The sequence below is a fragment of the Cetorhinus maximus genome, chromosome 11, assembly GCF_964194155.1.
Source record: "Cetorhinus maximus chromosome 11, sCetMax3.hap1.1, whole genome shotgun sequence".
Taxonomy (NCBI): Eukaryota; Metazoa; Chordata; class Chondrichthyes; order Lamniformes; family Cetorhinidae; genus Cetorhinus; species Cetorhinus maximus.
The window spans coordinates 7,037,164-7,063,850 of record NC_135889.1 but is presented as its reverse complement, the minus strand read 5'-3'; the positions used below and the strand labels follow the sequence as shown (position 1 = coordinate 7,063,850).

Below are 26,687 nucleotides of genomic sequence, written 5' to 3'. Positions count from 1 at the left end.
AGTCTGGGAGTTTAGGGTCAGTCTGGGAGTTTAGGCTCAGTCTGTGGGTTTAGGGTCAGTGTGGGAGTTTAGGGTCAGTCTGGGAGTTTAGTCTCAGTCTGGGAGTTTAGGGTCAGTCTGTGGGTTTAGGGTCAGTCTGGGAGTTTAGTCTCAGTCTGTGGGTTTAGGGTCAGTCTGGGAGTTTCGGCTCAGTCTGTGGGTTTAGGGTCAGTCTGGGAGTTTAGGCTCAGTCTGTGGGTTTAGGGTCAGTCTGGGAGTTTAGGCTCAGTCTGTGGGTTTAGGGTCAGTCTGGGAGTTTAGGCTCAGTCTGTGGGTTTAGGCTCAGTCTGTGGGTTTAGGCTCAGTCTGTGGGTTTAGGCTCAGTCTGTGGGTTTAGGCTCAGTCTGTGGGTTTAGGCTCAGTCTGGGAGTTCAGGGTCAGTCTGTGAGTTTAGGGTCAGTGTGGGAGTTTAGGCTCAGTCTGTGGGTTTAGGGTCAGTCTGGGAGTTTAGGCTCAGTCTGTGGGTTTAGGGTCAGTCTGTGGGTTTAGGGTCAGTGTGGGAGTTTAGGGTCAGTGTGGGAGTTTAGGGTCAGTCTGTGGATTTAGGGTCAGTCTGTGGGTTTAGGGTCAGTGTGGGAGTTTAGGCTCAGTCTGTGGGTTTAGGGTCAGTCTGGGAGGTTTAGGCTCAGTCTGTGGGTTTAGGGTCAGTGTGGTAGTTCAGGGTCTGTCTCTGGGTTTAGGGTCAGTCTGGGAGTTTAGGCTCAGTCTGTGGGTTTAGGATCAGTCTGGGAGGTTTAGGCTCAGTCTGTGGGTTTAGGGTCAGTCTGGGAGTTTAGGGTCAGCCTATGAGTTTAGGGTCAGTCTGGGAGTTTAGGGTCAGTCTGGGAGGTTTAGGCTCAGTCTGTGGGTTTAGGGTCAGTCTGGGAGTTTAGTGTCAGTCTGTGGGTTTAGGGTCAGTCTGTGGGTTTAGGCTCAGTCTGTGGGTTTAGGGTCAGTCTGGGAGTTTAGGGTCAGCCTATGGGTTTAGGGTCAGCCTCTGGGTTTAGGGTCAGTTGGTTTTGGGGGGTTAGTTGAGGGTTTAGTGTTAGTATTAGGGTTTTAGGGTCAGTCTGTGGGTTTAGGGTCAGTCTCTGGGTTTAGGGTCAGTCTGGGAATTTAGGGTCAGTCTGGGAGGTTTAGGCTCAGTCTGTGGGTTTAGGGTCAGTGTGGGAGTTTAGGCTCAGTCTGTGGGTTTAGGGTCAGTGTGGGAGTTTAGGGTCAGTCTGTGGGTTTAGGATCTGTCTGGGAGTTCAGGGTCAGTCTCTGGGTTTAGGGTCAGTTGGTTTTTGGGGGTTAGTTGAGGGTTTAGTGTTAGGATTAGGGTTTTAGGGTCAGCCTATGGGTTTAGGGTCAGTCTGTGGGTTTAGGGTCAGTTGGTTTTTGGGGGTTAGTTGAGGGTTTAGTGTTAGGATTAGGGTTTTAGGGTCAGCCTATGGGTTTAGGGTCAGTCTGTGGGTTTAGGGTCAGTTGGTTTTTGGGGGTTAGTTGAGGGTTTAGTGTTAGCATTAGGGTTTTAGGGTCAGTCTGTGGGTTTAGGGTCAGTCTGTGGGTTTAGGGTCAGTTGGTTTTGGGGGTTAGTTGAGGGTTTAGTGTTAGGATTAGGGTTTTAGGGTCTGTCTCTATCAGTGGGAGGTTGTGCCCTCTGGGCTCGGGTAGTTTAGGGGAGTGAAGCTGGTTTGAAGCCGGGAGGAGGAGCCCTGTTGTGAGGCTGAGTTTAAGCGGCGAGTGGGAGGTGTCTTTGAAGATGCGGAATAGCAGCGATGGGTGGGTGGGAGAGAGAGGGGGGCAGATTCAGTCTGAGGCTCCGGGAAGGGAGCGAGCGGAGCGGCTCCTGATGGCTCCCCGGACCGGCCGCTTGCTCGGCCTCTTGCTGCTCGGTAAGTCGCTGCTCCGGGGGCTGTCGGTTCCCCCTTTACCCTCCGGCCGGTCGGCGGGACTGTGGGGGGTGGGGGGTGGGCGAGGGGGTGAGGGTGCCCCATGGCTGGGGCACCGAGTCCCGGCTCCTGACAGGGGGTCTCTCTCGGTGCTGAGGTCCCCCCCCCTCCACCCCCAGAAGCTGCTGCCCCGCGATTTTAACAAGGATTCACTGTAAATGTGGGAGCGATGTTGAGGTGTGAACCCGAGATACAGAGAGAGAGACAGAGAGAAACAGAATGAGAGTGACTGTCACAGAGATACAGAGAGAGAGATACAGAGAGAGGGAGAGAAAGACACCGAGGGAGGGAGAGATACATAGAGGGAGGGAGAGATACATAGAGGGAGAGAGAGACACACAGAGGGAGGGAGAGACACACAGAGGGAGGGAGAGACACACAGAGAGAGGGAGAGATACATAGAGAGAGGGAGAGATACATAGAGGGAGGGAGAGATACATAGAGGGAGAGAGAGACACACAGAGGGAGGGAGAGACACACAGAGAGAGGGAGAGATACATAGAGAGAGGGAGAGATACATAGAGGGAGGGAGAGATACATAGAGGGAGAGAGAGACACACAGAGGGAGGGAGAGACACACAGAGGGAGGGAGAGACACACAGAGAGAGGGAGAGACACACAGAGGGAGGGAGAGACACACAGAGGGAGGGGGAGATACATAGAGGGAGGGATACATAGAGGGAGGGAGAGATACACAGAGAGAGGGAGACACACAGAGGGAGGGAGAGACACACAGAGGGAGGGAGAGACACACAGAGGGAGGGAGAGATACACCGAGGGAGGGAGAGATACATAGAGGGAGGGAGAGATACACAGAGAGAGGGAGAGATACACAGAGAGAGGGAGAGATACATAGAGGGAGGGAGAGACACACAGAGAGAGGGAGAGACACACAGAGGGAGGGAGAGACACACAGAGGGAGGGAGAGATACATAGAGGGAGGGAGAGATACACCGAGGGAGGGATACATAGAGGGAGGGAGAGATACACAGAGAGAGGGAGAGACACACAGAGGGAGGAAGAGATACACAGAGGGAGGGAGAGATACACCGAGGGAGGGAGAGAGATACTTGGAGAGAGGGAGAGATACACAGAGGGAGGGAGAGAGATACCCAGAGAGAGGTTTCGAGAGACACAGAGAGGTTTCGAGAGACACATAGAGAGAGGTGTAGAGAGAGGGATACACAGAGAGGGGGAGAGATATACAGAGATAGCGGGAGAGACAGATACACAGAGAGACACAAAGAGAAACATATAAAGAATGAGTGACAGTCACAGAGATATATAGAGAGAGAGATACTTGGAGAGAGATACACAGAGAGGTTTCAAGAGATACACAGAGAGATACACAGTAATACAGAGAGAGGGATACACAGAAAGAGAGAGGGATACACAGAGATATATATATATATATACACAGAGAGAGAGAAAGATACAGAGGTACAGAGGGTAATACAGAGAGAGAGATGCACAGAGAGAGATACAGAGAGAGAGACACACACACACACACAGAGGTACACAGAGAGAGAAAGAGAGATGCAGAGAGAGAGAGAGATACACAGAGAGAGAGAAATGCACAGAGTGTGTCACGGTCACAGGGATACAGAGTGAGCAGAGAATGAGCTGGAGAGGGGCAAAGACGGAGACACTGACACACACGGAGCGGACTGCAAGAGAGACAGAGACTGAGAGACAGATTGAGGGAGACAGAGACTGAGCTACAGAGACAGATGGAAACGACACTGTCTCTCTCTCTCTCTCTCTCACACACACACATTGAGCTGCATAGGCACAGACTGTGGGACACAGTGAACACAGAGAGATACAGCACTGGGTGATTCACCGTGATACATGGCCAGACACAGTGAGCTCCATAGTCACACCGAGGGGCACAGAGCGGGTGGGACACAGAAATGGAATTAGACACACACTCAGAGAGACACAGGGAGTGTGTGCTGTAAAGTCATTGCATTGGTAGACCCCAGTCAGTCCATACACCCGGTGGCAGCGCGGACTCTGCTATTGAACTTGCAGTAAAAAATATTTGACAATGACAGAAACGAACGATTTGAGTCAAATGGCAGGAGATCAGTTATCGCTGCTGGTGGCCCGCTTTCACTATGCAGCCTCTCGACTTATGCCTGTGGGGTGGATCGTACTAATCCTCCCACTCTCCAACTAGCAATATGGAAGGTCAGCATGGACTGACCCCTGTATCCCCTTTGCTCCAGGGCGTGCAGTTTCCCACAGCTACCCCATTGCACCATTTATAACTGGGAGCCCCACACATGCACCAGCAACCTCAGCAACACTGCACTTGGAAACCTGACTTCCATCCTGGCAGCTGCCGAGGTCCCCCAAGCCCTGGAATTCCCTCCCTTTGGACATCTCCCTCTCTCCCTCTCTCCTGGTTTAAGAGGCTCCTTAAAACCTACTTCTCTGACCAAGCTTTTGGTCACCTGGCCAATAACATCTCCTGATGTGGCTGGGTGTCATGTTTAGTTTGAGACCAACTCCCTGTGAAGCCCCTTGGAAGTTTTTTCTTTTGAGGCGCCATTACAAATGCAAGTTGTTGTTGTTGTTGTTGCTGATCAAAGCGTATGTTCACCAATTTCGTGGCATTGAAGACCCGGTTGGCCACTACTTTTTCCTCCAAGTCCCTTCAACGTCTTTGCTTCAGTGAAATTCACGGATTAAAAAAAGGACATTTCTCACCTGCCATTGAACATACAGGAATTAGGGGCAGAGGAGTAGGCCACTCGGCCCCTCGAGCCTGCTCTGCCATCTAATGAGATCATGGCTGATCCGACTGTAACCTCCACTCCACCTTCTCGCCTATGCCACCACCCAGCCCCTCGCCCCGATAACCTCTTAAGGAGGTGTCTGCAACTAAATGCTTGTTGCTTAGCCCATTTCCCTCTTTGTTCCAGGAGTGTCATATTTGAAATTAAACCACAGAAAACGTGTGGTTGACTCTTAAATGCCCTCAAGGGCAATGGGATGGGCAAAAAAATGCTGGCCCAGTCAGCGACGCCCACATCCCAAGAACAAATGAATTAAAAAAAAAACACAAAGAACAATGAGCATTGCCACTGATAGAGCAAAATATGAATTAACCTCTTTCCAAGGCTGGGGTAAAGTGATGGGTCATCTGGTTTGATTGACAGGAAATGTTCAGTTTTTGACACTGGTTACATTGGCAGTGCAGCAATCTGCAATTAAACTGGAATACTATTGCTTTTGAATTCAGTTGCTGTGTAGGTAAAATATGGTCGCAATTTGGTCACTTGCAGAGCTGAATGACGATCTTTAGTTCATTAATTTTATATAGGCAAGAGTCCATGCTCATCTCTATATAGCAACATGCAGTAATATAAAACTATTTAATTAAATGCCAAACAGCTTCAGGATAATTTTAGACTCGGCTTTATACAACCGATGAACACAGACTGGTTTTAAGGCCAAGCATTTCGAATCAGAGAATCGTACAGCACAGAACAGGGTCTGTCGACCTGGTCATACTTGTGTCAGCCCTTTGAAACAGCTGCCCAGTTTAATCCCGAAACCTAGCTTTCTCCTCATAACCCTCCTCTTGTTTTGCTTTTTAAAAAAAAGTTGATCCCTGCTTCATATCAATACTTTTCTTCAGTCCCAAGTTTTTAACCCATACATTTCCTGCAGATTCAGAGAACTTGCTATTGTGTTTGTCAGGAATTGGCAGTGTAATGAAAATTAACTGTACAGTAATATAAACACCAATAGCCCAACAATTGGCATTAAAATACAATTTTAAATACTAATGCTATTTAATAAAATAGAATATCACAGAATTGTTACAGTGCAGGAGGACATTTGGCCCATCATGTCTGCACTGGCTCGCCAAAGAACAATTCACCTGGTTCCATTTCCCTGCCTTCTCCCCTAACCCTGCACACTCTTCCTTTTCCAATAATAATCTAATTCATTCTTAAATGAGGAACCTGCCTCCACCACACTCTCCAGCAGCGCATTCCAGAACTTAACCACTCGCTGTGTGAAAAAGTTTCTCTTCATGTCTCTGTCGCTTCTTTTGCCAATTACCTTAAACCTGTGCCCCCTTGTTCTCAATCCTTCCACCAATGGGAACAGTTTCTCCCTATCTACTCCATCCAGACCCCTCATGATTTTGAACACCTCTATCATAGAAACATAGAAACTAGGAGCAGGAGTAGGCCATTCGGCCCTTCGAGCCTGCTCCGCCATTCATTATGATCATGGCTGATCATCCAACTCAATAACCTGCTCCCGCTTTCTCCCCATACCCTTTGATCCCTTTCGCCCCAAGAGCTATATCTAACTCCTACTTGAAAACATACAATGTTTTGGCCTCAACTGTTTCCTGTGGTAGCGAATTCCACAGGCTCACCACTCTCTGGGTGAAGAAATTTCTCCTATCAAATCTCCTCCCAACCTCCTCTTCTCCAAGGAAAACAGTCCCAACTTCTCCAACCTATCTACGTAACTGAAGTTCCTCATCCCTGGAACCATTCTCGTGAATCTCAGGTTATATTCATATTACTGTCAGTGGTGCTAATATTACAATAAACATTAATATTACAGTAATAAGCTTCACTAGATTAGTCAATAGATGTCAGGCAAAATTTAATGCTGAGAAGTGTGAGCTGACACATATTTGGAAAATGAGTAAAGGGAGGATTTAGATACTAAATGGTAAAACCATTAATAGGAGTACAGGAGTAAGACTGAGGAGTTCTGCTTTATGAATCTTCAAAATTGGGGATGGGGTGGATAAGTTAATAAAGCTATAGAAAGCACATGGGAATCTCAGCTTTTCTCAGTAGGAGCAAAGAGTTGATACTAAATCTTGACTAGTGATTGGGGATATAGGAGATGGTGGCATAGTGGTAATGTCACTGAGCTAGTAATTCAGTAGGCCCAGGCTTATTCTCTGGGGACATGGGTTCAAATCCCACTATGGCCACTGGTGGAATTTAAATTCAATTAATAAATCTGGAATTGAAAGCTATTCGCAGTAATGTGATCATGAAACTGCAGGATTGCCATTAAAAATCCATCTGGCTCACTAATGCCCTTTAGGGAAGGAAACTGCTGTCCTTACTTGGTCTGGCCTACATGTGACACCAGACTCTTAACTGCCCTCTGAAATGGTCTAGCAAGTTGAAGGGAAATTAGGGATGGGCAACAAATGCCTTGCGAGCGACTCCATGAAAGAATAAACTTTTTTTAAAATGTTACTATATCAGGAGAAGGACCCTCGGCAAAAAGGAATAAGATCCTGAGGGGTTTTGACAGGGTGGGTGTGGAGAGGATGTTTCAACATATGGGAGATTCTAGAACTAGGGGTCACTGTTTAAAAATAAGGGGTGGCTCATTTAAGTCAGGGATGAGGAGAAATTTTTTCTCTCAGAGGGTCGTGAGTCTTTGGAACTCTCTTCCTCAAAAGGCGGTGGAAGCAGAGTCTTTGAATATTTTTAAGGCAGAGGTGGATAGATTAACAAGAGGGTGAAAGGTTATCGGGGGTTGGCAGGAATGTGGGGCTGAGGCCACAATCAGATCTTATTGAATGGCGGAGCAGGCTCGAGGGGCTGAATGGCCTACTCCTGCTCCTAATTCGTACGTTTGTATGTATGTTCGTATGAATAGCCAAATAATTAATGCAGTGCCAATCTTTCATGAGGCCTTTTAAATTTTTGTGTTTCACTCACCATTTGCTGAGCCTCATTGTTCCTCCTTCCTTGAGATAAAGGGTAGCATTCCATTATCTTCTGTGCCTCTATATTACCTTTTAGTGATTTGTGAACATGGACATCCAAATCTCCTTGAACCACCAAAGCTCCCAGTCTCTCGCCATTTACAAAACATCCCATTTCACCTTCGTCAGGTGATACCTCCCCACATTAAGCTTCAGATACCACAATTTTGGCTTCTTGCTTAATCTGCCTGTCCCTTTGTAACCTCTTCTTCTTAGCTACACAACGTACTGTGCCTCCAAACCTAGTGCAAACTTCGATAAACAACTCGCTATTCCTTCATCCAAGTCACTAATCTATATATATAGTGAAAAGCTGAAGCCACATTAAAGATCCTTAGCAAAAGTTACTTGTCACATTTTGACAATTAGAAACTGAACTCTTTATCCCTACTGCCTGTCTCCTACCAACCAACTGCTGACTCATGCCACAAGGTTACCAATTACATTGTTAAGGTTTGTTAATGTCAATTACATTAAGGTTAGAAGAAACAGGTGATGGGTATTAATTGTCTTTGAGCACATATAAATAGGGGATATCTGGGACACTGGGTTGAGTGGTAGGAGAGCTGTGAGACTGAACAAGTCAATAAACTCTGTCAATAAAGAAAAGCTCTGTGTCTTGGTTTTGGCTTCACCAACTGGCCTGGACCCTGTTCGCAATTGCTCACTCTTTTCATCCTTACCTTTGCTAATGGTCTCTTATCAGGTGCCTTCTGGAAGACCATCACAGGGCTATACTATCCTGGGGGTTGTGTTTAGAGTAAACGCACATGCACAGGGTTAAGAAATAGGAAGGGAAATGATGCAATCTTCGGTGTGCATTGCGGGCCGGAGATGAGGGAAGGGGGGAGCTCTGGAGACAATTCAGCAGGAGATGTAAGAACAACAATGATTCTAGGTGACTTTTAACTATCCTAAGTGAGCCTGAAATGTAGGACATGTGAGTGAATATGGCAGGGCTGACACTAGATTAGTCTGTTTCTAGCCCAATGAGGAATTAAGCATTGCTCGATTTAGTTCTGGAAATGAAGTGGGAAAAACACTGATGTAATACCAGGAGAGCAATTGTGAAATGGCAGCAATAAAAAAAATATAGGATCGAAGCAGGGATTGAAAGTTAGAAAGTAAGAATGCTGGACGAGAAAGAAAATCAAAGCTCAGTCAGATCAGAAGGGGCCCAGGGCAAATTAGCCGGACAAAATAGTTAAGTCAAAAATTTCATGACTTGGCAATGAAAAGCTTCAAATAAAGGACGAAGAGTGTGAAATAAATATATTCCCCATAGGGCAGAAACAAGAAATAAATGGAGAAATTTAAACCAAACTGTTTGGACTAACTAAAGAAAATGATGAATGGAGGAAGGTTAGTGGGAACGACTGGAAAGGGAATATGGATAAAGCCTAGCAGCAGATAACATTAAAGGAAAATGTGAGTTTTTTTTATAAGCAAATAAAAAGTAATAGCCTTTAAAAAATTTTTATGTGCATATAAAAGCCCTCATTATTTCTTTTTACTTTATCAGCTAGCCCTTTTCACATTCCCTATTAATCCTATATCTCCCTCTCCTCCCATTAATTTTTTTACATTCATTGTAATAATCTTTCAAATTGTTAGCACTAACTTTATCATATGTCTCTAAGTTTCTCTCTGCAGGTCTTTTTATCCTTCGAGAAAGCCAGGGAGGAGGTCTTGTGGTGCAGTGGGTAGTGTCCCTGCCTTTGAACCAGAAGCTCTGGGTTTGAAATCCCACTCCAGACTCAATGGCCATGGAAGACACATCCATAATGTGGCTAAACAGGTTGATTGTAAACCTGCAAATCCTTCCAGTATGCCTATAGGAGGTGGTAAGAGTGGGAGAGACTCCTGGTCAGCCATGCTTGATGTGGAGTGGTGCTCCTCAAGCTGTAGCGTCTGCCTTCAAGCTAGTGACCTGTAGGGGAAAACAAGCTATAGACAAAGCACATAAACATGTGCTTTGTGTGCGTCAATTGATACAAGAAGCCTTCTAAGTCTAAACCCTGGAGAAGGGCAGCAGCATTCAGAGTTTTACAAACAGGAGCAGAGAGTACAGGCGTAAGGAAGTAGCGACACATTTATACAAATGTGGCTGAAGTTAGAGTATTGTGTGCAGATCTGGGAAGCCCATTATAAAAAGAGAAGTGGAGCCCTACACGGTGTCCACAGTGGATTCACCAGGGTAATATAGTTATATGGGGAGATTTGAAAACCTGAGACTGTTTCCACTGGAGCCAAGAAGGCTAAGATGAGATTTAATAGAGGGCCTGAATACTGTGAATGTGGAAGGACTATCTCCTGTGGCTGGGGAGTCAGTGGTGAGAGGTCATCTATTTTAATATTGACACCGAGAGTAAAGATGGAGAAATTCCTTTACGCTTAAGGTTGTTGGTGCTTGGAATGCATTGCCAAAGGATTGATTGAAACATAGATTATGGTATCTTCCAAGGGGAATAGTTGAACAGAGGAAGATTCAGGGGATTGGAGACAGAGCAGGGCAATGGGATTAGTTTTATATTGCTCGAGAAATGACCTGGCACAGACACAATGGGCTGCATATGTTCCCCTGTTGTAACTTCCATGATCCTCCTCCAGCCCCTCCAACCCTCCGAGATCTCCACGCTCCTCTAGTGCAACCCTGATTTTAATCGCTTCACCATTGCCGGCCATGCCTTCAGCTGTCTTCGCCCAATTCTCTGGAATTTTCTTCCTAAACCTCTCCGTCTCTACATCTCTCAACCTCTTTAAGACATTCCTAACACCTACCTTCTTGACTAAGCTTTTGGCTACTTGTCCTAATACCTCTTTGTAACCCTGGTGTCAAATTTTGCTCCGTGAGGGCACCTCGGGAGGTTTTCCTATATTAAAGGTGCTATTTAAATGCAAGTGGTTGTTGATTGTATTGCAGAGTTGCCTTTTATTTAATATCAGCTGCTGGCAACATGTGGACATTTTCATCAGGATCTGACAGGCTTATGTCATATGAGATAAAGACTTACCAGCATTTTGATGATGTAGTGCCCCTTTGAGAGAAGCCAGTTTCTAACTGGGGACTATTCTTGAGATATTGGTTGGTCTGAACACAACAGAATCTCCTAACCCATGATGTTGATCAATCTAATTCAAAAAGGATTTAAATTTCAATTCAACATGAAGGAATAGGCCACTCGGCCCTTCGAGCCTGCTCCGCCATTCAATGAGATCATGGCTGATTTGACTGTAACCTCCCTGATAACCTTTCACCCCCTTGTTAATCAAGAATCTATCTAGCTCTGCCTTGAAAATAGTCAAAGACTCTGCTTCCACCGCCTTTTGAGGAAGAGAGTTCCAAAGACTCATGAGCCTCTGAGAGAAAAAAATTCTCCTCATCTCTGTCTTAAATGAGCGACCCCTTATTTTTAAACCGTGACCTCCTAGTTCTAGATTCTCCCACAAGAGGAAATATCCTCTCCACATCCATCATGTCAAGTCCCCTCAGGATCTTAAAGGTTTCAATCAAGTCGCCTCTTACTCTTCTAAATTCCAGCGGATACAAGCCTAACCTGTCCAACTTTCCTCATAAGACAACCCACCCATTCCTGGTATTAGTCTAATAAACCTTCTCTGAACTGCTTCTAATGCATCTACATCCTTAAACATGTTGCCAGGACAATTTCAAATCCAGAGTTGAGTCCTTCTGAGCTCTCTAAAATCATTTTATTAAGGAGACAGACTTCATTCTAGAGAGATAAACCAAGATCACTTGTTTACATTGGTGGACTATAAGGAACTCGAAGAATACGTAGAAACATAGAAAGATAGAAAGCACAGAAAGAGGCCATTTGGCCCATTGTGTCAGTGCTGGCTGAAAAAGAGTTTTCCAGTCTAATCCCACCTTCCAGCTCTTGGTCCGTAGCCCTGTAGGTTGCAGCACCTCAAGTGCAGGTGTAAGTGTTTTTGAAGCCTGATGAAGTTTTCTGCCTCTACCACCCTTTCAGGCAGTGGTGCTCCAGACCCCACCATCCTCTGGCTGGAATAATTACTCAACTCCCCACTAACCCTTAAATCCGTGCCCCTGGTTATTTACCTCTCTGCTTTCCTTAAGATCATGTACTCCATCCGCTACATTTTCCTTATTTACCACATCTGTTGCCTCTTCAAAGAATTCTGTGCGGTTTGTCAAGCACAAACGTCCCCATGATTATGGCTTTTTCTAACCATTTCCTACTTACTAACCAACCTGTAATTAACTTGAATTTCCCAATTCCCCCTTTTGACAAATAGGAAATACCATGGTCACTCGCCAGACCACCAGCACACATCTGCACATCAAATGTAATTGCTAGAGTCTCTGCAATTTCTTCCTTTGCCTCCCTCAGGATCCTCGTATGTATCCTGTCAGCCCCCAGGGCTTTGTCCCCCTTTACCTTAACTAATTTATTTACCATTTTTCCAAAACATGAACAATAAGATGCATTGCTTGAAGAGTTATGCAATAAGTTAAACTGGTTACAGATTTGGACCATACTTACGGAAATAAGGTGATAGTGTGGAATTAAGGTCAAAGTTTAGCCATGATGGGGGAACGGTGGTGTAGTGGTAATGTCACTGGACTAGTAATCCAGAGATCCAGGTGAATCCTTCAGGCCAGGATTCAAATCTCACCACAGCAGCTGGTGGAATCTGAATTCATAAATAAACCTGGAATTGAAAAATAATCTTGGTAATGGAGACCATGAAACCCATCACTGATTGTTCTAGATCACTAATAGAGAAGGAAATCTGCTGTCCTTACCCTGTCTGGCCTACGCGTGACTCCAGGCCCACAACAATGTGGTTGACTCTTAAATGCCCTCTGAAATGGCTGAGCAAGGCCACTCAGTTCAAAGGAAATTAGGGATGGGCAACAAATGCTGGTCTTGCCAGTGACTCCCACATCCTATTAAAGAAAAGAAAATGATCTTATTGACAGAGCAGCCTCGAGGGGCTGGATTGGCCACCCCCTGCTCCTATTTCTTAAATCAAGAAGAAAGTTGAAGGAGTAAACACCAGCAGGAAAGAAACAAACGGGGGTAAAACCTGTTTTGCCCGTCGCTGGTGATAATGGGTGAGCTGCTTAACACTGAATCCAAGTTCCTTTCCAATTGAAGTCAATATCAATTTGCAGTCTCCTGATATTGCCAAGACAAAGATAAATTCTGCCCAGACAAAACGGAATGTGCTTATACTGGGGCCATTGCGGAAGGAGGGGAAAATAGGGATATATCCTCTGGCAGAGCAATAAAAAGCAACAAATGGAAATACCAAAAAAAAAGCCTGCAAATGACATCACAGCTAACAACAGATGTTTTTGTAACTATATTAAGAGGAAGAGAGTGACAAGGGGGTAATGTGAACTGGTGAAAGACAGATGCAGGTTATAATTCCACAGTGAACAAGGGGAATAAGTATCGCTGGTGCATGGAATCTGGAAGTAAACTAAAGAGAGGAACTTCATGGAATTAATATAAGCTTTAAAAAAAAGAGCCAGCGTTGAGTATGGATTATATTGGCTGCTCTCCAGAACTTCAATACGCATCGACTTTCTGTAGAACTAAAATATAATTCTAAAACCTCAGCAGTTTTCTCCCTCAGGACCTAGAGAGTATATGGTTGAGGCCTTGCTGTTCCATCTTCCTTTCACTTAATTAATTTATTTAAAATTTTCCTTTTATCCATTAAATTATCTCTCATCTCTCACTCTCAACTGCCCCCTTCACTTTAACCAAGACTGTTGCAAAAACTTTATTACACATCCCTACGATTGTTTTTGTTTTATCATCCCCTACAAACTCTCTCCTGTCAGGTCCTACCTCACTTTCAACAATTCCCTTCTCTACTGATCGATTTGTAAAATATTTCAATGTTCCCCATTGACGTTTAGATCGGATTTTCCCTCATGCTCCCTCACCATGTCCCAGTTGGTATCACTCTTGCCTCTTAGTCACAAGGTTCCGGGTTCCACAAGTCCCATTCCAGGAGCTGAACACACACACACACACAAAAAAAATCAAAGCTGACACGCTAATGCATCACAGAGGGAGTGCTGCACTGTCCGAGGTGCCTCCTTTCAGGTGAGATGTTAAACCAGGCCCCATCTGCCTACTCGGGTGGATGTAAAAGATGGTGTTATTCTGAAGAAGAGCAGGGGAGTTATTCTGGGCCCAGGACCAATATTTATCCCTCAGTCAACAACACAAACAAATTATTTGTTTATTATCACATTGTAGGAATTTGTAGTTTGCAAAATTGGCTGCCACGTTTCCTACATTACAACAATGACTACACTTCAAAAAGTACTTCATTGGCTGTAAGGTGCATGAAAAACACTATATAAATGCAAGTCTTTCCTTCTTTGATTTCCTTATTTTGCTCTTCACATCTTCCTATTTTCTCACCTCGCCTTTTTCATTTGTTCACTAGACTGTTTTCTTTTCAATATTAATCATTTTCAAACATCCTCATTTGTCTGTGGTACCTTGATGCTAATAGTAACTTTCTTTCTTTTGATGGACTGTAGGTAGTCTGTACCTTGCAAACTTCTTCATCCCCACAGTCCTGCACCTATTTCTCTTCATCTCACCTCAGCTTGCTCATTCATCTTTCTAAATTCTACCCTAATCCAATATGCTTTTCTAGTTTTAGTACTGGTCTTATCATTCCTTGCTGGGTCTTAAACCATAAGGTATTGCAGTGACAACTCCCAAGGTGCTTGCCTACATTTGCCCTTATTTACCTGATCTGTTCCATTGCTCATAACCAGATCTAACCACACCTGTACTCTTGATCGTCTAATACATTGCTTGAAGAAGGAATCCTCCACAGATTAGGAATTCCATTCACCTTTCTCCATTGACCCCCTCAGGGTCTCAATCAATAATTAAAATCTTTCAGAACATTAATTTTATAATTTCATTCTCACCTGTCTTTAATCTGACTGCAGATTCCTCTTCTAAATCCTCTCTCACAATTTGACGACCTTCTCCAGGATTTATTCCTTTCCTATGATTTTCTTTTTTGGCTATGTTTAAACCCTATCTTTATTCCCGTCTTTTCCCCATTAATAATTTGTCAATTTGATTTGACTTTTCTACCAGAAATTCCTTTTAGTAAATTGTTTGTCTGAATGCATTTTATCATCACTTAATTCTCCCTTCATCATTGGATGGTTCTGATTGATTTTAGTTTCCCAGCTTCTTGCCTTTGCACTCATCAGGACAAATACAAGAATGCCAAATTTCAAATGATCACAACAATTTATAGTCGTTTAATAGTACAAAACTTTCGTATTGCTGAAAAAAAAGACAAGCTATCTAAATGTTTCACCTTGCACTCATCAGGACAAACACAAGAATACCAGATTACAAACGGTCACACCATAAATTATTGTGTTGCTGAAAAAAAAAAGACATGCTATCTAAATGTTTTGTCTTGCACTCATCAGGATAACATGCAAGAAATTACCAAATTGTAATGGGGAAACAACAGTTCAACACTCTCTTCCCATGCAGTATAAATTGTTGTTACCCCGTTACAGTTTGGTAATTTCTTGTGAGCTATCCTGATGAGTGAAAAATGAAAAGCTTAGATAGCCTGTCTCTTTTTTCAGCAATGCAACAATTTAGGTTGTGATCATTTGAAATTTGGCATTCTTGCATTTGTCCTGATGGGTATAAGACGAGAAGCTTCAGCAACATGTCTCTCTTTTCAGCAATATTCAAATTCTCTACTACCAAGTGACTGTTTTCCAGCTCCCCTATTCATACCTGATTTTAACTGTTTTGTGAGTGCGTTGGTCATCTCCCTGCCCAGATGTAGCCCACACTTACGGAATAGATCCTACCTGTCCCAGAACTAGTGGCCGAAGCCCTACAAAGTAGAATCTCTCTTTTTGACCTGACTCCTTTTTTAGCCAGGCATTGATTTTTCTAATGGTACTGTCACCCCCTATTCTATGACATGGCCAAGGAAGTAATCCTGAGATTACCATTTCATGGAAAGGGAGATTTTAATTCTATGTCAATCACCATCTGTGAAGTTCGACTCCTAAAATCATTTGCTAATCTTCTAAATTGATTTTTGTGGAATTCCAGCTGTGGACATTTGTTCTAGATGCTCCAGCTGTGGACAGTTGTTCTAGATGTTCCAGTTCTGGACATTTGTTCTAGACATTCCAGTTCTGGATATTTGTTCTAGGCATTCCAGTCCTGGACATTTGTCCTAGACAGTCGTTCTGCACTGAAAAGGATTGTGTTGGCCCCTCTGAATCCCCTATGTCTACTGCAGATTCTGCTGTGCTGCTGATCTCGACATTGTGCCATTTCCCGCTGGTGCAGCTGAAGACTCAGGCAGGTCCATCACATAAGAATAATTTTCCACATAGGAACTGAGAGCTGCAAATCTGTTCGCGAAGAGTAAATTGCTTTGGGTAGTCTTGTCGTAACCTTTCATTCCTGCCTTTTCCCACCTCTTGGTCAGTCACCCATCTGATCTCCTTCACTGTCTGTGCCTTATCTCTTGTTGGTGTGACTACCCTCTCAAACTCTCACTCTAGAAGCTGCTCCCTGTCCCTGGTGCATCAGACTGACTCCATCTCCTGCTCAGCTTCTGAGATTTTGAGCTGGGATAAGGTGGGCTGCTGGATGTGTCTGTCCGAGCCTGGTGTCCTGAACTCCCAAACCTTGAAGGATCGACACTTTGTTGTCCCTTCCTGTGCTGTCATGGGGTCTTTGACGTTCATCCGAGGGGACAGGTGGAGCCTCGGTTTAATATTACATTCAAAAAGATGACACCTCTGACAATCCAGCTCTCCCGCACTACTGCACTGAAATGTCAGCCTAGATTATGTGGTCAAATAAAACTAGAAAACTGTAAATACCCAGCTGGTCGGGCAGCATCTTTAGAGAGAGAAACAGAGTTAACGTTGATAACTGAGTATTTCCAGCACTTTCTGTTCTTATTTCAGATTTCCAGCACTCACAGTATTTTGCTTTTGTTTTATGTGGTTGTCTCTGGAGTGAGGCTTTAACCCATGACCTTCTGTCTCCGTGGTGAGAGTTATAAGTCTATTAAGGTTCTACTAAAATTGTTATCAATGTCTCTTTGCAGCAGATCACCTAATCCTGCTCACTGCCTGCAATGAAGCCTATTACTCCTATCTTATCCAACACATTTGCTTGGAGGCCTACAGATTTCAGATGACTGACATTGGACAGAAGTTCTGGTGTGACTGGGAAGCTACATTAAGGTACTTTAGGAATTCTTTTTAAAACTTGGTAAGAAATAGGAAATCGATTGGAACCTCTTTTTACTTGCACTGTTTTCATTATTGTGGTGTTGTCAAATCTTCCCAGGCTTTCTGCTTGAGCAGTGAAGCTTAAGGATCTTTGGGTAAATGCAGTGTCGTGTTGTACATTGAGTTCTACAGGATAACTAGCTCTCAGCTTTTGTTCCTGGTCTGTGCTGAGTTAATCAGTGCAGCACTACACACGTCTCAGGTCCCAATAGGGAAGCAGATTAAGAAAAAAAAAAATCAATCAACATTCTGACTCCTGATTACGGTTCAATTATTCATCATGGAAAGTATTTGTGCACATCTGTGCACTTGTGCATAAGCATGTGTGCATGTATCTGCATGCATGTACATCTGCATGCATGTACATCTGCATGCATGCGCACGTATATCTGTGCGTGTATCCACATGCATTTTTAACAGGATCCAGGCCAGTTGGTGAAACCGAAATCAAGACACAAAGCTTTTCCTTACTGAGAGATTTCACTGACTTGTTCAATCTCACAGCTCTCCTCCTACACACCCAGTGTCCCAGCTATCCCCATTTATATGTGCTCAAAGACAATTAATACCCACCACCTGTTTCTCTTAACCGTAACAATGTAATTAACATTAACAAGCCTTAACAATGTAATTGATAAACATTGGCATGCATGTTCATTTAACCCTAACCATTTTCCTGGTTGAGATCGGTAAACTCAACATGAGCAGAGATGTTCCTGCTCTGTGTAATTTGGTGATGTGAAATTGAGACACTTTTGGGACTGAAGCTTGGGACCTGGAGTGAGAAGGAGCACCGACAATAAAACAATTTCTTTCTATAATATTTTGTCAGTCGCTGGCTGCAGTTAAACAGAGTGACTTAAGCCAGTGACTATCATTACTTCAAATAAACACTGACAGTAAAGAAGAATATTTCTATAGCACAACCTCAGGGTGACCTTATGGCCAATGAACTACTTTTGCGATTGTAGTCGCTGTTGTAATGTAGGAAAGGTAGATTGAAAATCCAGACCCTTATGTTTACTTTATCCCATTCAATATCATATACCCCTTTATAAAATCCCTTCTTGCTTTTGGGTATCTGATAGTATTGTTTGATGTTTATTTTCACTGTGCTGCACAGCTTTTCCCTCTTTCCATTGTTCACCTCCAGTATTTAATAAGACATACAAAGGTTACCGGGAAAAAGTCAGAAATACACAGGCTCACGAGTTCTTGAAAGATCCTCTTTAAAGTTTCAGGTGTACACACGCCTGAACAGGTAGCCAAACCACATCAGAAAAATGCCAAACTAATTTTTCTCCTTTAGATTCTTATGGGCCCGCTCTTCATTCTTGTCTTTGTCAATTCCATTTCCCTTCATGGTGGATCATTCATTTAATGAGCTTTATTTTCCATTGCACCCTATCATTTTTCAGCATTGACCCTATTGTACCTAGCCTTGCTAATGAATGCTCTCTCTTTATTTGCAGTTCCTATGGGGATCTCACCAACTGCACGTTCTTGATCGCCAACAAGATGGACTGTTTTTGGCCAAATCAGGTGGTGGACCAATTCTTTGTCACCATCCACAGGGAATACTTTGCAAACTGTTCTGTCTCTGGGAGAGCCCTGGGGGATCCCCCAAACAACATCATAGGGCCCTTCATTGTTGTCCCAGTGATGATCACACTGCTTATGACAGCACTTGTGGTCTGGAGAAGCAAACGGAATGAAGGCATTGTCTAAAAGGCTTCACAACCCCTTCCAGTGGTAGAGGACATCACGGGTTTTAGGCTTGATCTGGCAAAGCAGTGATACCATTTCAGCCAACTTTATATTGGAGAACATCAACAGAAAGTTGAACCACAGAGTCGAAGGTTGAATCCAAACTCACTGTTGAATGGTCCTCCGGTGTCTTAAGAGCAAGTGGAAAACTTAAGACATTCTAGGCATCCACTGGTCCTATTCAGGGATTTTGCTCATGTTTATCAAATTGTTCTGCAACATCTGTATTCTCTTTCAAACTTTAATACAGTACAGTAAAGACACAGTAAAGTTTAAATCATCTGGACCTGGCCATTAAATGTTTGTGACTTAAGTGTTGATGAGTTTGACAGATTTTATAAAGTACATGTTGGGTCAAACTGTGCTAAGGACTGAACTCGCGTATGGAAACAGTAGCAGGTGGTCAGTGCATGTGCTGACATTATTGCCATTTTTTTTCTAAGTAATGCATTTGTGTAAAACCCATTGATGCACCCATGAAAACTTCTGTCCATGCTGCTACACATGAATTTTCCTTATCAATGAATGAATGAATGAATTGGCCAAATATTGTATAAACAATCTAAGGTAATGACTAATGTAATCAACCCACTGGTGCCCATGGAAGAGCCAGAGGAGGGAAGAAAGTTGGCTGAAAAAGTATGGACGAGGAACCACCAAAATGTAACTTTAATTTCAATCCAGAAAGTTTGTTAATCTTGTTATCTATGGCTTTTCATTAGTTTAGGTGTTTGAACTGCCCCTTGTAGACCCAACCTGTTGAGCAGTCTGCACTGCTTTTTGAAAGCAAAACGTGGATTGTTAGGCATCAAGAGAGTTGGTAGGTGAGGTTCTGGGATGGTACTGGAGCCATTCAAAGCAGGACCAGGCAGGCATCGGTGGAAGCAGACTCAGTAATAACTTTCAGAAGGAAATTGAACATATACTTGGAGGGGAAAAGTTTGCTGAGCTATGGCGAAAGAGCAGGCGGCCAGGACTAACAGATAGCTCTTTTGTGCCTGTGCTAGCTCTTTGATGGGCCGAATGACTATCTTCTAAGCTGCATCGCTCTATGACTGCTTTCATTTTGATCTATGCTAAAATTGGCTCCCGACCAAGGTGACAATGTGGGCTACAATTGCTTCCAATGCCCTTAAGCAGGAGAGGAAAATTGATTGTGGTTTCTGCTGTAATTGACTATCCATTATCCCTGCAAGAAAGTGCAAGTTTGGATGTTCAATGAGGTCAGAATTGGAATAGGCTGCTCCTGCTGTCGAATTCTTCCAGCACTCACTGTGTGGACCGTCCCATAAGGAATGGAGCTGCTTCCCAAAAAGATTCAGCACCTCCGAGAGCAGAGAGAGGAGGGAAGAGGGAGAGAAAATCGGAAAGGAATATTTTTGTAAAAATTGGCTCATTGAGTAAAATGTTCAACTGTTACTCTGTGATTAAAGGTACAGAATGCAACAGAGCCTCAGAAACATTAAACAGCAGATAGCGAATAAGAACAGAAAATGCTGGAAATGCTCCTCAGGGTTGGGCAGCATCTCCGGAGAGAGAAATAAGAGTGAGCATTTCAGGTCCATGATTTTTCATGAGAACTGGAAAAGGCTAGAGGGTTAACAGGATTTAAGCAAAGCCAGGGAAAAGGATGGAGGGTGGGGAGGACGGCAGGGGGGGGGGGGGGGTGGGGAGGACGGCAGGGTAGGACAGGGGGTGGGGGGTGAGGAGGTCGGGGTGGGGTGGGCGGGGTGAGGAGGATAGCAGGACTAGTGGGGAGGACGGAGGGGGAGGACAGGGGGGTGGGGGGTGAGGAGCATGGGGTGGGGTGGGGGTTGGGGAGGATGGCGGGGTGGTGAGGACAGGAGGACGGGTGAGGGTGTGGTGGAGGAAGATGGCAGGGGGTTGAGGTGGACGGCTGAGGGGGTGGTGGGGAGGACGGGGGGGGTGAGGAGCACAGGGTGGGGTGGGTGTTGGGGAGGACGGCAGGGGGTGGGGAGGACAGGAGGATGGGTGAGGGGGTGGTGGGGGAGGACGGGGGCTGGGGTGTGAGGACGGCGGTGGGGGGTGGTGGTTGGAAGAACGAAAGGGAAGGTCTGTGATCTGGTGGAAGGCAGGAGAGATTAACTCACAAATGGGATGATGATGCAAGGCAAACTAGAACGGTAATGCGATAATTAAACAAAAGACGTGGCCAGAGGAGGTGTGAATGGTTACTGCAGAATAATAGAAGGTACAGGAAGCAGGGCAAACCTTGTAAAGAGGGCAGGGTTGCCTGGGAATGTGGTGGTGGGTAGGCCTCATGTGCCTGGGACAGCCCCTACCTGTACTGATAGGAGATCCCCACCCTAAGCACCAGCTGGAACCTTTTCCCTGTGGCTCTGCTGCAGCCATCCTGGTCCTGCGCCTGCTGTCTGAGAACACGGAAGCAGTGGTGAAGATCTAACCCCAATGTGAAGGCCAGTAGGCTGTTAAGCACCTAAGGGAAAGATGAGGTTCTGTCCCTAAAGCTTCCACTGAACTTCACTGGAACTGCTTGGGAATCTGAAGTACAGAGAGGTCGGAGTGGGAGTGGAAGGGAGAATTAAAGCAGAAAGGGGCCAGAAGGTCAGGTCACGCTCACAGACTGAATGGAAGTGCTCTTCAAAGGGATCTCGCATCTGCATTTGGTCTCTTCAATGTACAGGAGACTGCAACATGAGCAACAAATACAGTACACTAAGGTTGAAGAAGTACAAATAGATCACCTGGAAGGAAAGGGAAAGGCTTTTCTCCTACATTTGCATGGGAAGGTGTTGGAGGAAGGACAGAAGATGCTGGGGAGTTAATGGAAGATTCAGCCAGGGTATTGGATGGGTGGAGGTTGGTGGTGGGGTGGCAATGGTCCCTTGGGAATGTTAGGAGGAGAAGATATGTTTGGTGGTGGCATCATACTGGAGGTGGCAGTAATATCAGATGATGGAGTATCATATGTCATGGACTAGTAACTGGACATACAGTATTCACCTATCATGCACGGATCAGCAAATGGACACCTTATCATGTATTCCTTGTCATGGGCTTGTAACTGATAATCAACTTTTCTGGCAAGCTTTTATGTGGCACTTATCAAACGTCTTTTGGAAGTCCATATACACTACATCAACCACATTACCCTCATTAACCCTTCCTGTTACCTCATTAAAAGCTCAAACATGTTATAAAAGCAAAATGCTGTGGATGCTGGAGGTCCCTAATAAAAACAGTGCTTGAAAAACTCAGCGGGTCTGGCAGCATCTGTGGAGAGAGCAACAGAGTTAACATTTCGAGTCCAACAGCATTTTCTGTTTTTATTTTAGTTTAACGTGATTTGCCTGTAACAAACCTGTGCTGGCTTTCCTTAATTAATCCACACTTGTTCAAGCGACGGTTAATTTTGTCCCAGATTATTGTTTATAAAAGATTTCCCCCAACAAGGTTAAGCTGATTGGCCTGGTACTTGCTGGGCTTGAACAAGGGTGTAATATTTGCAATTTACCAGTCCTCTGGCACCACCCCTATATCTAAGAAGGATTGGAAGGTAATGGCCAGTGCCTCTGTAATTTCCACCCAAATTTCCCACAGTACCCTCGGATGCATTCCATTTGGTCCTGGTGACTTACCAACTTTAAGTACTGCCAGCCTTTTGAATACATCTTTATCAATTTTTAGCCCAAACAGTGTCGCACTTACCTCCTCTTTCACTATGACTTTGGCAGTATCTTCTTCCTTGGCAAAGACAGAAGCAAACTACTCATTTGGGGGATACCTCAGCCATGCCTTCTGCCTCCATGCGTAGATCATCTTTTTTGGTCCCTAATTGGCTCTACCTATCCTCTTACTAGCCTTTTACTATTTATGTGCCTATAGAAGACTTTTGGATTCCCTTTTATGCTGGCTGCCAGTCTCTTCTCATACACTCTCTTTGCCCCTATCACGGAATAGTCACTTGACATGCAGTATCATGTGTCAGATTCCCTGTGATTGGGAATGCAGAATTACTTGCCCTGGACTCATAACTGGACATGCACTATCACATGGCATGGACCAGTAACTGGACATGCAGTATAAGGAGGTGAGAAATAGGAGGCAGGATGCCATTTGGCCCTTCGAGGCTGCTCCATCATTCAATAATATTATAGTGGATCTTCAACCTCAACTCTACTTTCCCTCACACTCCCAATATCCCTTGATTCCACTAGAGTTGAAAATCTATCTATCTCAGCTTTGAATATACTCAGTGACCAAGCATTCAGAGCCCCCTGGGGTAGAGAATTCCAAGATTCACAACTCTCTGATTGAAGAAATTCCCCCTCATCTCAATGTTAAATTATCAACCCTTATTCCTGAGACTATGTCCCTTAGCTCTAGCCAGGAAGCAACCTCTCAGCATTTACCATCCAGCTCTCTCAGAATCTTATATATTCCAATGAGATCACCTCTCTAAACTCCACAGTATAAGCTCATTCAACTCAATTTCTCTTCAAAGGACAATGCTCTCACCCTGGGAATCAATCCAGTGAACATTCACTGCACCATCTCTAAGGTAAATGTGCCCTGTAGCAAGACTTCCTTACTCTTGTACTCCAACCATCTTGCAATAATGACCAACACGCCATTTACTTTCTTAATTGCTAACTGCACTTGCATGTTAACTTCCCGTGTTTCTTCTAGGAGGAGACCTGAATCTCTCTGAAAACTAACATTTCAATTTCTTGCTATTTTAAAGTATTTTGATTTTCCTTCTGCTTATCAGAGTGAATAACCTCACATTTCTCCACATTATACTCCATCTTATCCACTCACTTAACCTGTCCATATCCCTTTGCTTACCATCCCACCTAGCTTTTCAGCATGAGCAAACTCAGATACATTACTTTCAATCCCTTCATCTAATTCATTAATATAGATTGTAAATAGCTGAGGCCCCAGTACAGATCCTTGTGGCACCCACTAGTTACAGGCTGCCGACTGGAAAATCCCTTGATATTCCTCCTCTCTGCTTTCTGTCCGTTAACCAATCCTCTATCCAATGCTATATATTATCTGCAACTCCATGAGCCTTATCTTATGTAATAACCTTTTAATGTGGCACCTTAGCAAATACCTTTTGAAAATATAAATACACCGTATCAACTGGTTTTCCTTTACCCTGCTTGTTACATCCTCAAAGAACTCTGATAAATCTGTCAAACACAATTTTCTTTTCATAAAACCATGTTGACTCTCCCTAATCATATTATGATTTTCTAAGTGCCTTGTTAACACCTCCTTAATAATGAATTCCAGCGATGGCTGATATCATGTTAACACATTTGCAGACCCCTGTTTTCTCTCTTCCCTCCTTTCTTGAATAGTGGTGTGACATTTGCTAGGACCATTCTAAACTGGAGGGAATCTTAGAACATCATGGCCAATGCATTCATGATCCCTACAACCACCTCTTTTAGAACCTTTGGATGTAGTCCATCAGGTCCAGGGGATTTGTAGGCTTTTAGTCCTATTAGTTTTTTTAGTACCTTTTTTCTACTAATATTAATTACTTTAAGTTCCTCACTCTCACTACTCTCTTGGTTTCCTACTGTTTTTGTCTTATTTAAGTCTCCTACTGCAAAGACAGACATAAAATATTTGTTTGACATCTCTTATTCTCCATTATAATTTCTCTCACCTCAACCTCTAAGCAACCAATGTTTATTTTCATCACTTTCTTCCTTTTAACATATTCAAATTACATATTTACATATTGTATCCTTTATGATCAGGGCTACCTCATCTCGTAGAAACATAGAAACTAGGAGCAGGAGTAGGCTATTTGGCCTTTCGAGCCTGCTCCGCCATTCAATATGATCATGGCTGATCCTCTATCTCAACGCCATATTCCCGCTTTCTCCCCATACCCCTTGATGCCCCTAATATCCAAATATTTATCAATTTCTTTCTTGAATATACCCAGTGACCTGGCCTCCACAGCCTTCTGTGGTAGAGAATTCCACAGGTTCACCACCCTCTGAGTGAAGAAATATTTCCTCAACTCAGTCCTAAATGGCCTGCCCCGCAACCTGAGACTGTGGCCCCTGGTTCTACGCTGCCTAACCAGGGGGAACATCCTCTTTGCATCCAGTCTGTCTAGCCCTGTTAGAATTTTTAAGTTTCAATCAGATCCCCTCTCATTCTTCTAAACTCTAGTGAATACCGGCCCAGTCAAACCAAGCTCTCCTAATATGACAGTCCTGCCATCCCCGGTATCAGCCTAGTGAACCTTCGCTGCACTCCCTCTATGGCAAGTATATCCTTTCTTAGATAGGGAAACCCAAACTGCGCGCAGTACTCCAGGTGTGGTCTCACCAAGGCCTTGTATAACTGCGGTAAGACATCCCTACTTCTGAACTCAAATCCTCTTGCATTGAAGGCCAACACACCATTTGCCTTCCCAATTGCTTGCTGCACCTGCCTATTTACTTTCATCGGCTGGTGTACAAGGACACCCAGATCCCTTTGGACATCCACATTTCCCAATATATCACCATTTAAGTAATACTCTGCCCTTCTGTTTTACACATCGAACCGCATAACTTCACATTTATCCACGTTATACTGCATCTGCCATGTGTTTGCCCACACATACAACTTGTCTAAATTGCCCTGAAGCCTCCTTGCATCCTCCTCACAACTCACAACCCCGCCCAGTTTTCTGTCATCATCAAGCTTGGAAATATTGCATTTGGTTACCTCATCCAAGTCATTTATATATATCGTGAATAGTTGGGGCCCAAGCACTGATTCCTGCGGTACACCACTAGTCGCCACCTGCCATCTGGAAAAAGACCCATTTATTTCCATTCTCTGGGCGGAATTTTCCTCACCCGCCCGCCATTGGGATCATCCGGTCCCACTGCAAGTCAATGGACTTCTGGCTGGGGCACCGCCTCGCCCGTGGTGGTCCTGCCCGCGACGGGGCTGGAAAATCCTGGCCTCTGCTTCTGGTCTGTCAACCGATTCTCAATCCATGCCAGTATATTACCCCCAATCCCATGTGCTTTAATTTTGCCCACTAGCCTCTTATGTGGTACTTTATCAAAAGCCTTCTTGAAATCCAAACACACCACATCCACTGGTTCTCCCTTATTTAATATACTAGCTACATCCTCAAAAAACTCCAGTAGATCAGTTAAGCATGATTTTCCTTTCATAAATCCATGCTGACTTTGTCTAATCCTGTTAGTGCTTTCCAAGTGTTCTGTTACCACATCTTTTATAATAGACTCTAGCATTTTCCCCAACCACTGATGTTAGGCTAACTGGTCTGTAATATTTTGTTTTTTCTCTCCCTCCTTTTTTAAATAGAGGGGTTACATTTGCCACCCTCCAATCTGTAGGAACTGCTCCGATGCATCCAATATTTCCAGGGCCACTTCCTTTAGTACTCTGTGATGTAGATTATCAGGCCCTGGGGATTTTTCATCCTTTAACCCCATTAATTTCTCTAGCACCATTTTTTTTACTAATACTGATTTTCTTCAATTCCTCTCTCTCACTAGACCCTTGGTTCCCTAACATTTATGGGAAATTATTTGTGTCCTCCTTTGTGAAGGCAGAGCTAAAATGTGTGTTCAATTCTTCTGCCATTTCTTTGTTCCCCATTATAATTTCCTCCGTTTCTGACTGTAAGGGACCTACATTTGTCTTCACTAATTTTTTTCTCTTCACATATTTATAGAAGCTTTTACAATCCGTTTTTATGTTCCTTGCAAGTTTACTTTCATACTCCATTTTCATCAATCTTTTTGTCCACTTTTGCTGAATTCTAAACTGCTCCCAATCCTCAGGCTTGCTGCTTTTTCTGGCAATTTTATATGTCCACTCTTTG

The 26,687-nt window shown here is 44.1% G+C and overlaps 1 protein-coding gene across 1 annotated transcript; it reads left to right on the top strand.

Annotated features, from left to right (window-relative positions):
• The first annotated feature begins 1,747 nt into the window (after positions 1-1,747).
• Positions 1,748-19,138, top strand: ramp1 (receptor activity modifying protein 1). Its single transcript, XM_078551438.1, has 3 exons — positions 1,748-1,895; positions 16,867-17,005; positions 18,526-19,138. Exons 1-3 carry the CDS (start codon positions 1,763-1,765, stop codon positions 18,779-18,781), a joined length of 528 nt encoding a protein of 175 aa, XP_078407564.1. The 5' UTR covers positions 1,748-1,762; the 3' UTR covers positions 18,782-19,138.
• The last annotated feature ends 7,549 nt before the right edge of the window (positions 19,139-26,687 follow it).

Excerpts from the sequence above, each read along its gene's own strand:
- ramp1 (XM_078551438.1), top strand. The coding sequence starts at position 1,763 with ATGCGGAATAGCAGCGATGGGTGGGTGGGAGAGAGAGGGGGGCAGATT. Across the intron at positions 1,896-16,866 it reads GCTCGGCCTCTTGCTGCTCG|CAGATCACCTAATCCTGCTC; the intron begins GTAAGTCGCTGC and ends GTCTCTTTGCAG. Across the intron at positions 17,006-18,525 it reads GACTGGGAAGCTACATTAAG|TTCCTATGGGGATCTCACCA; the intron begins GTACTTTAGGAA and ends CTTTATTTGCAG.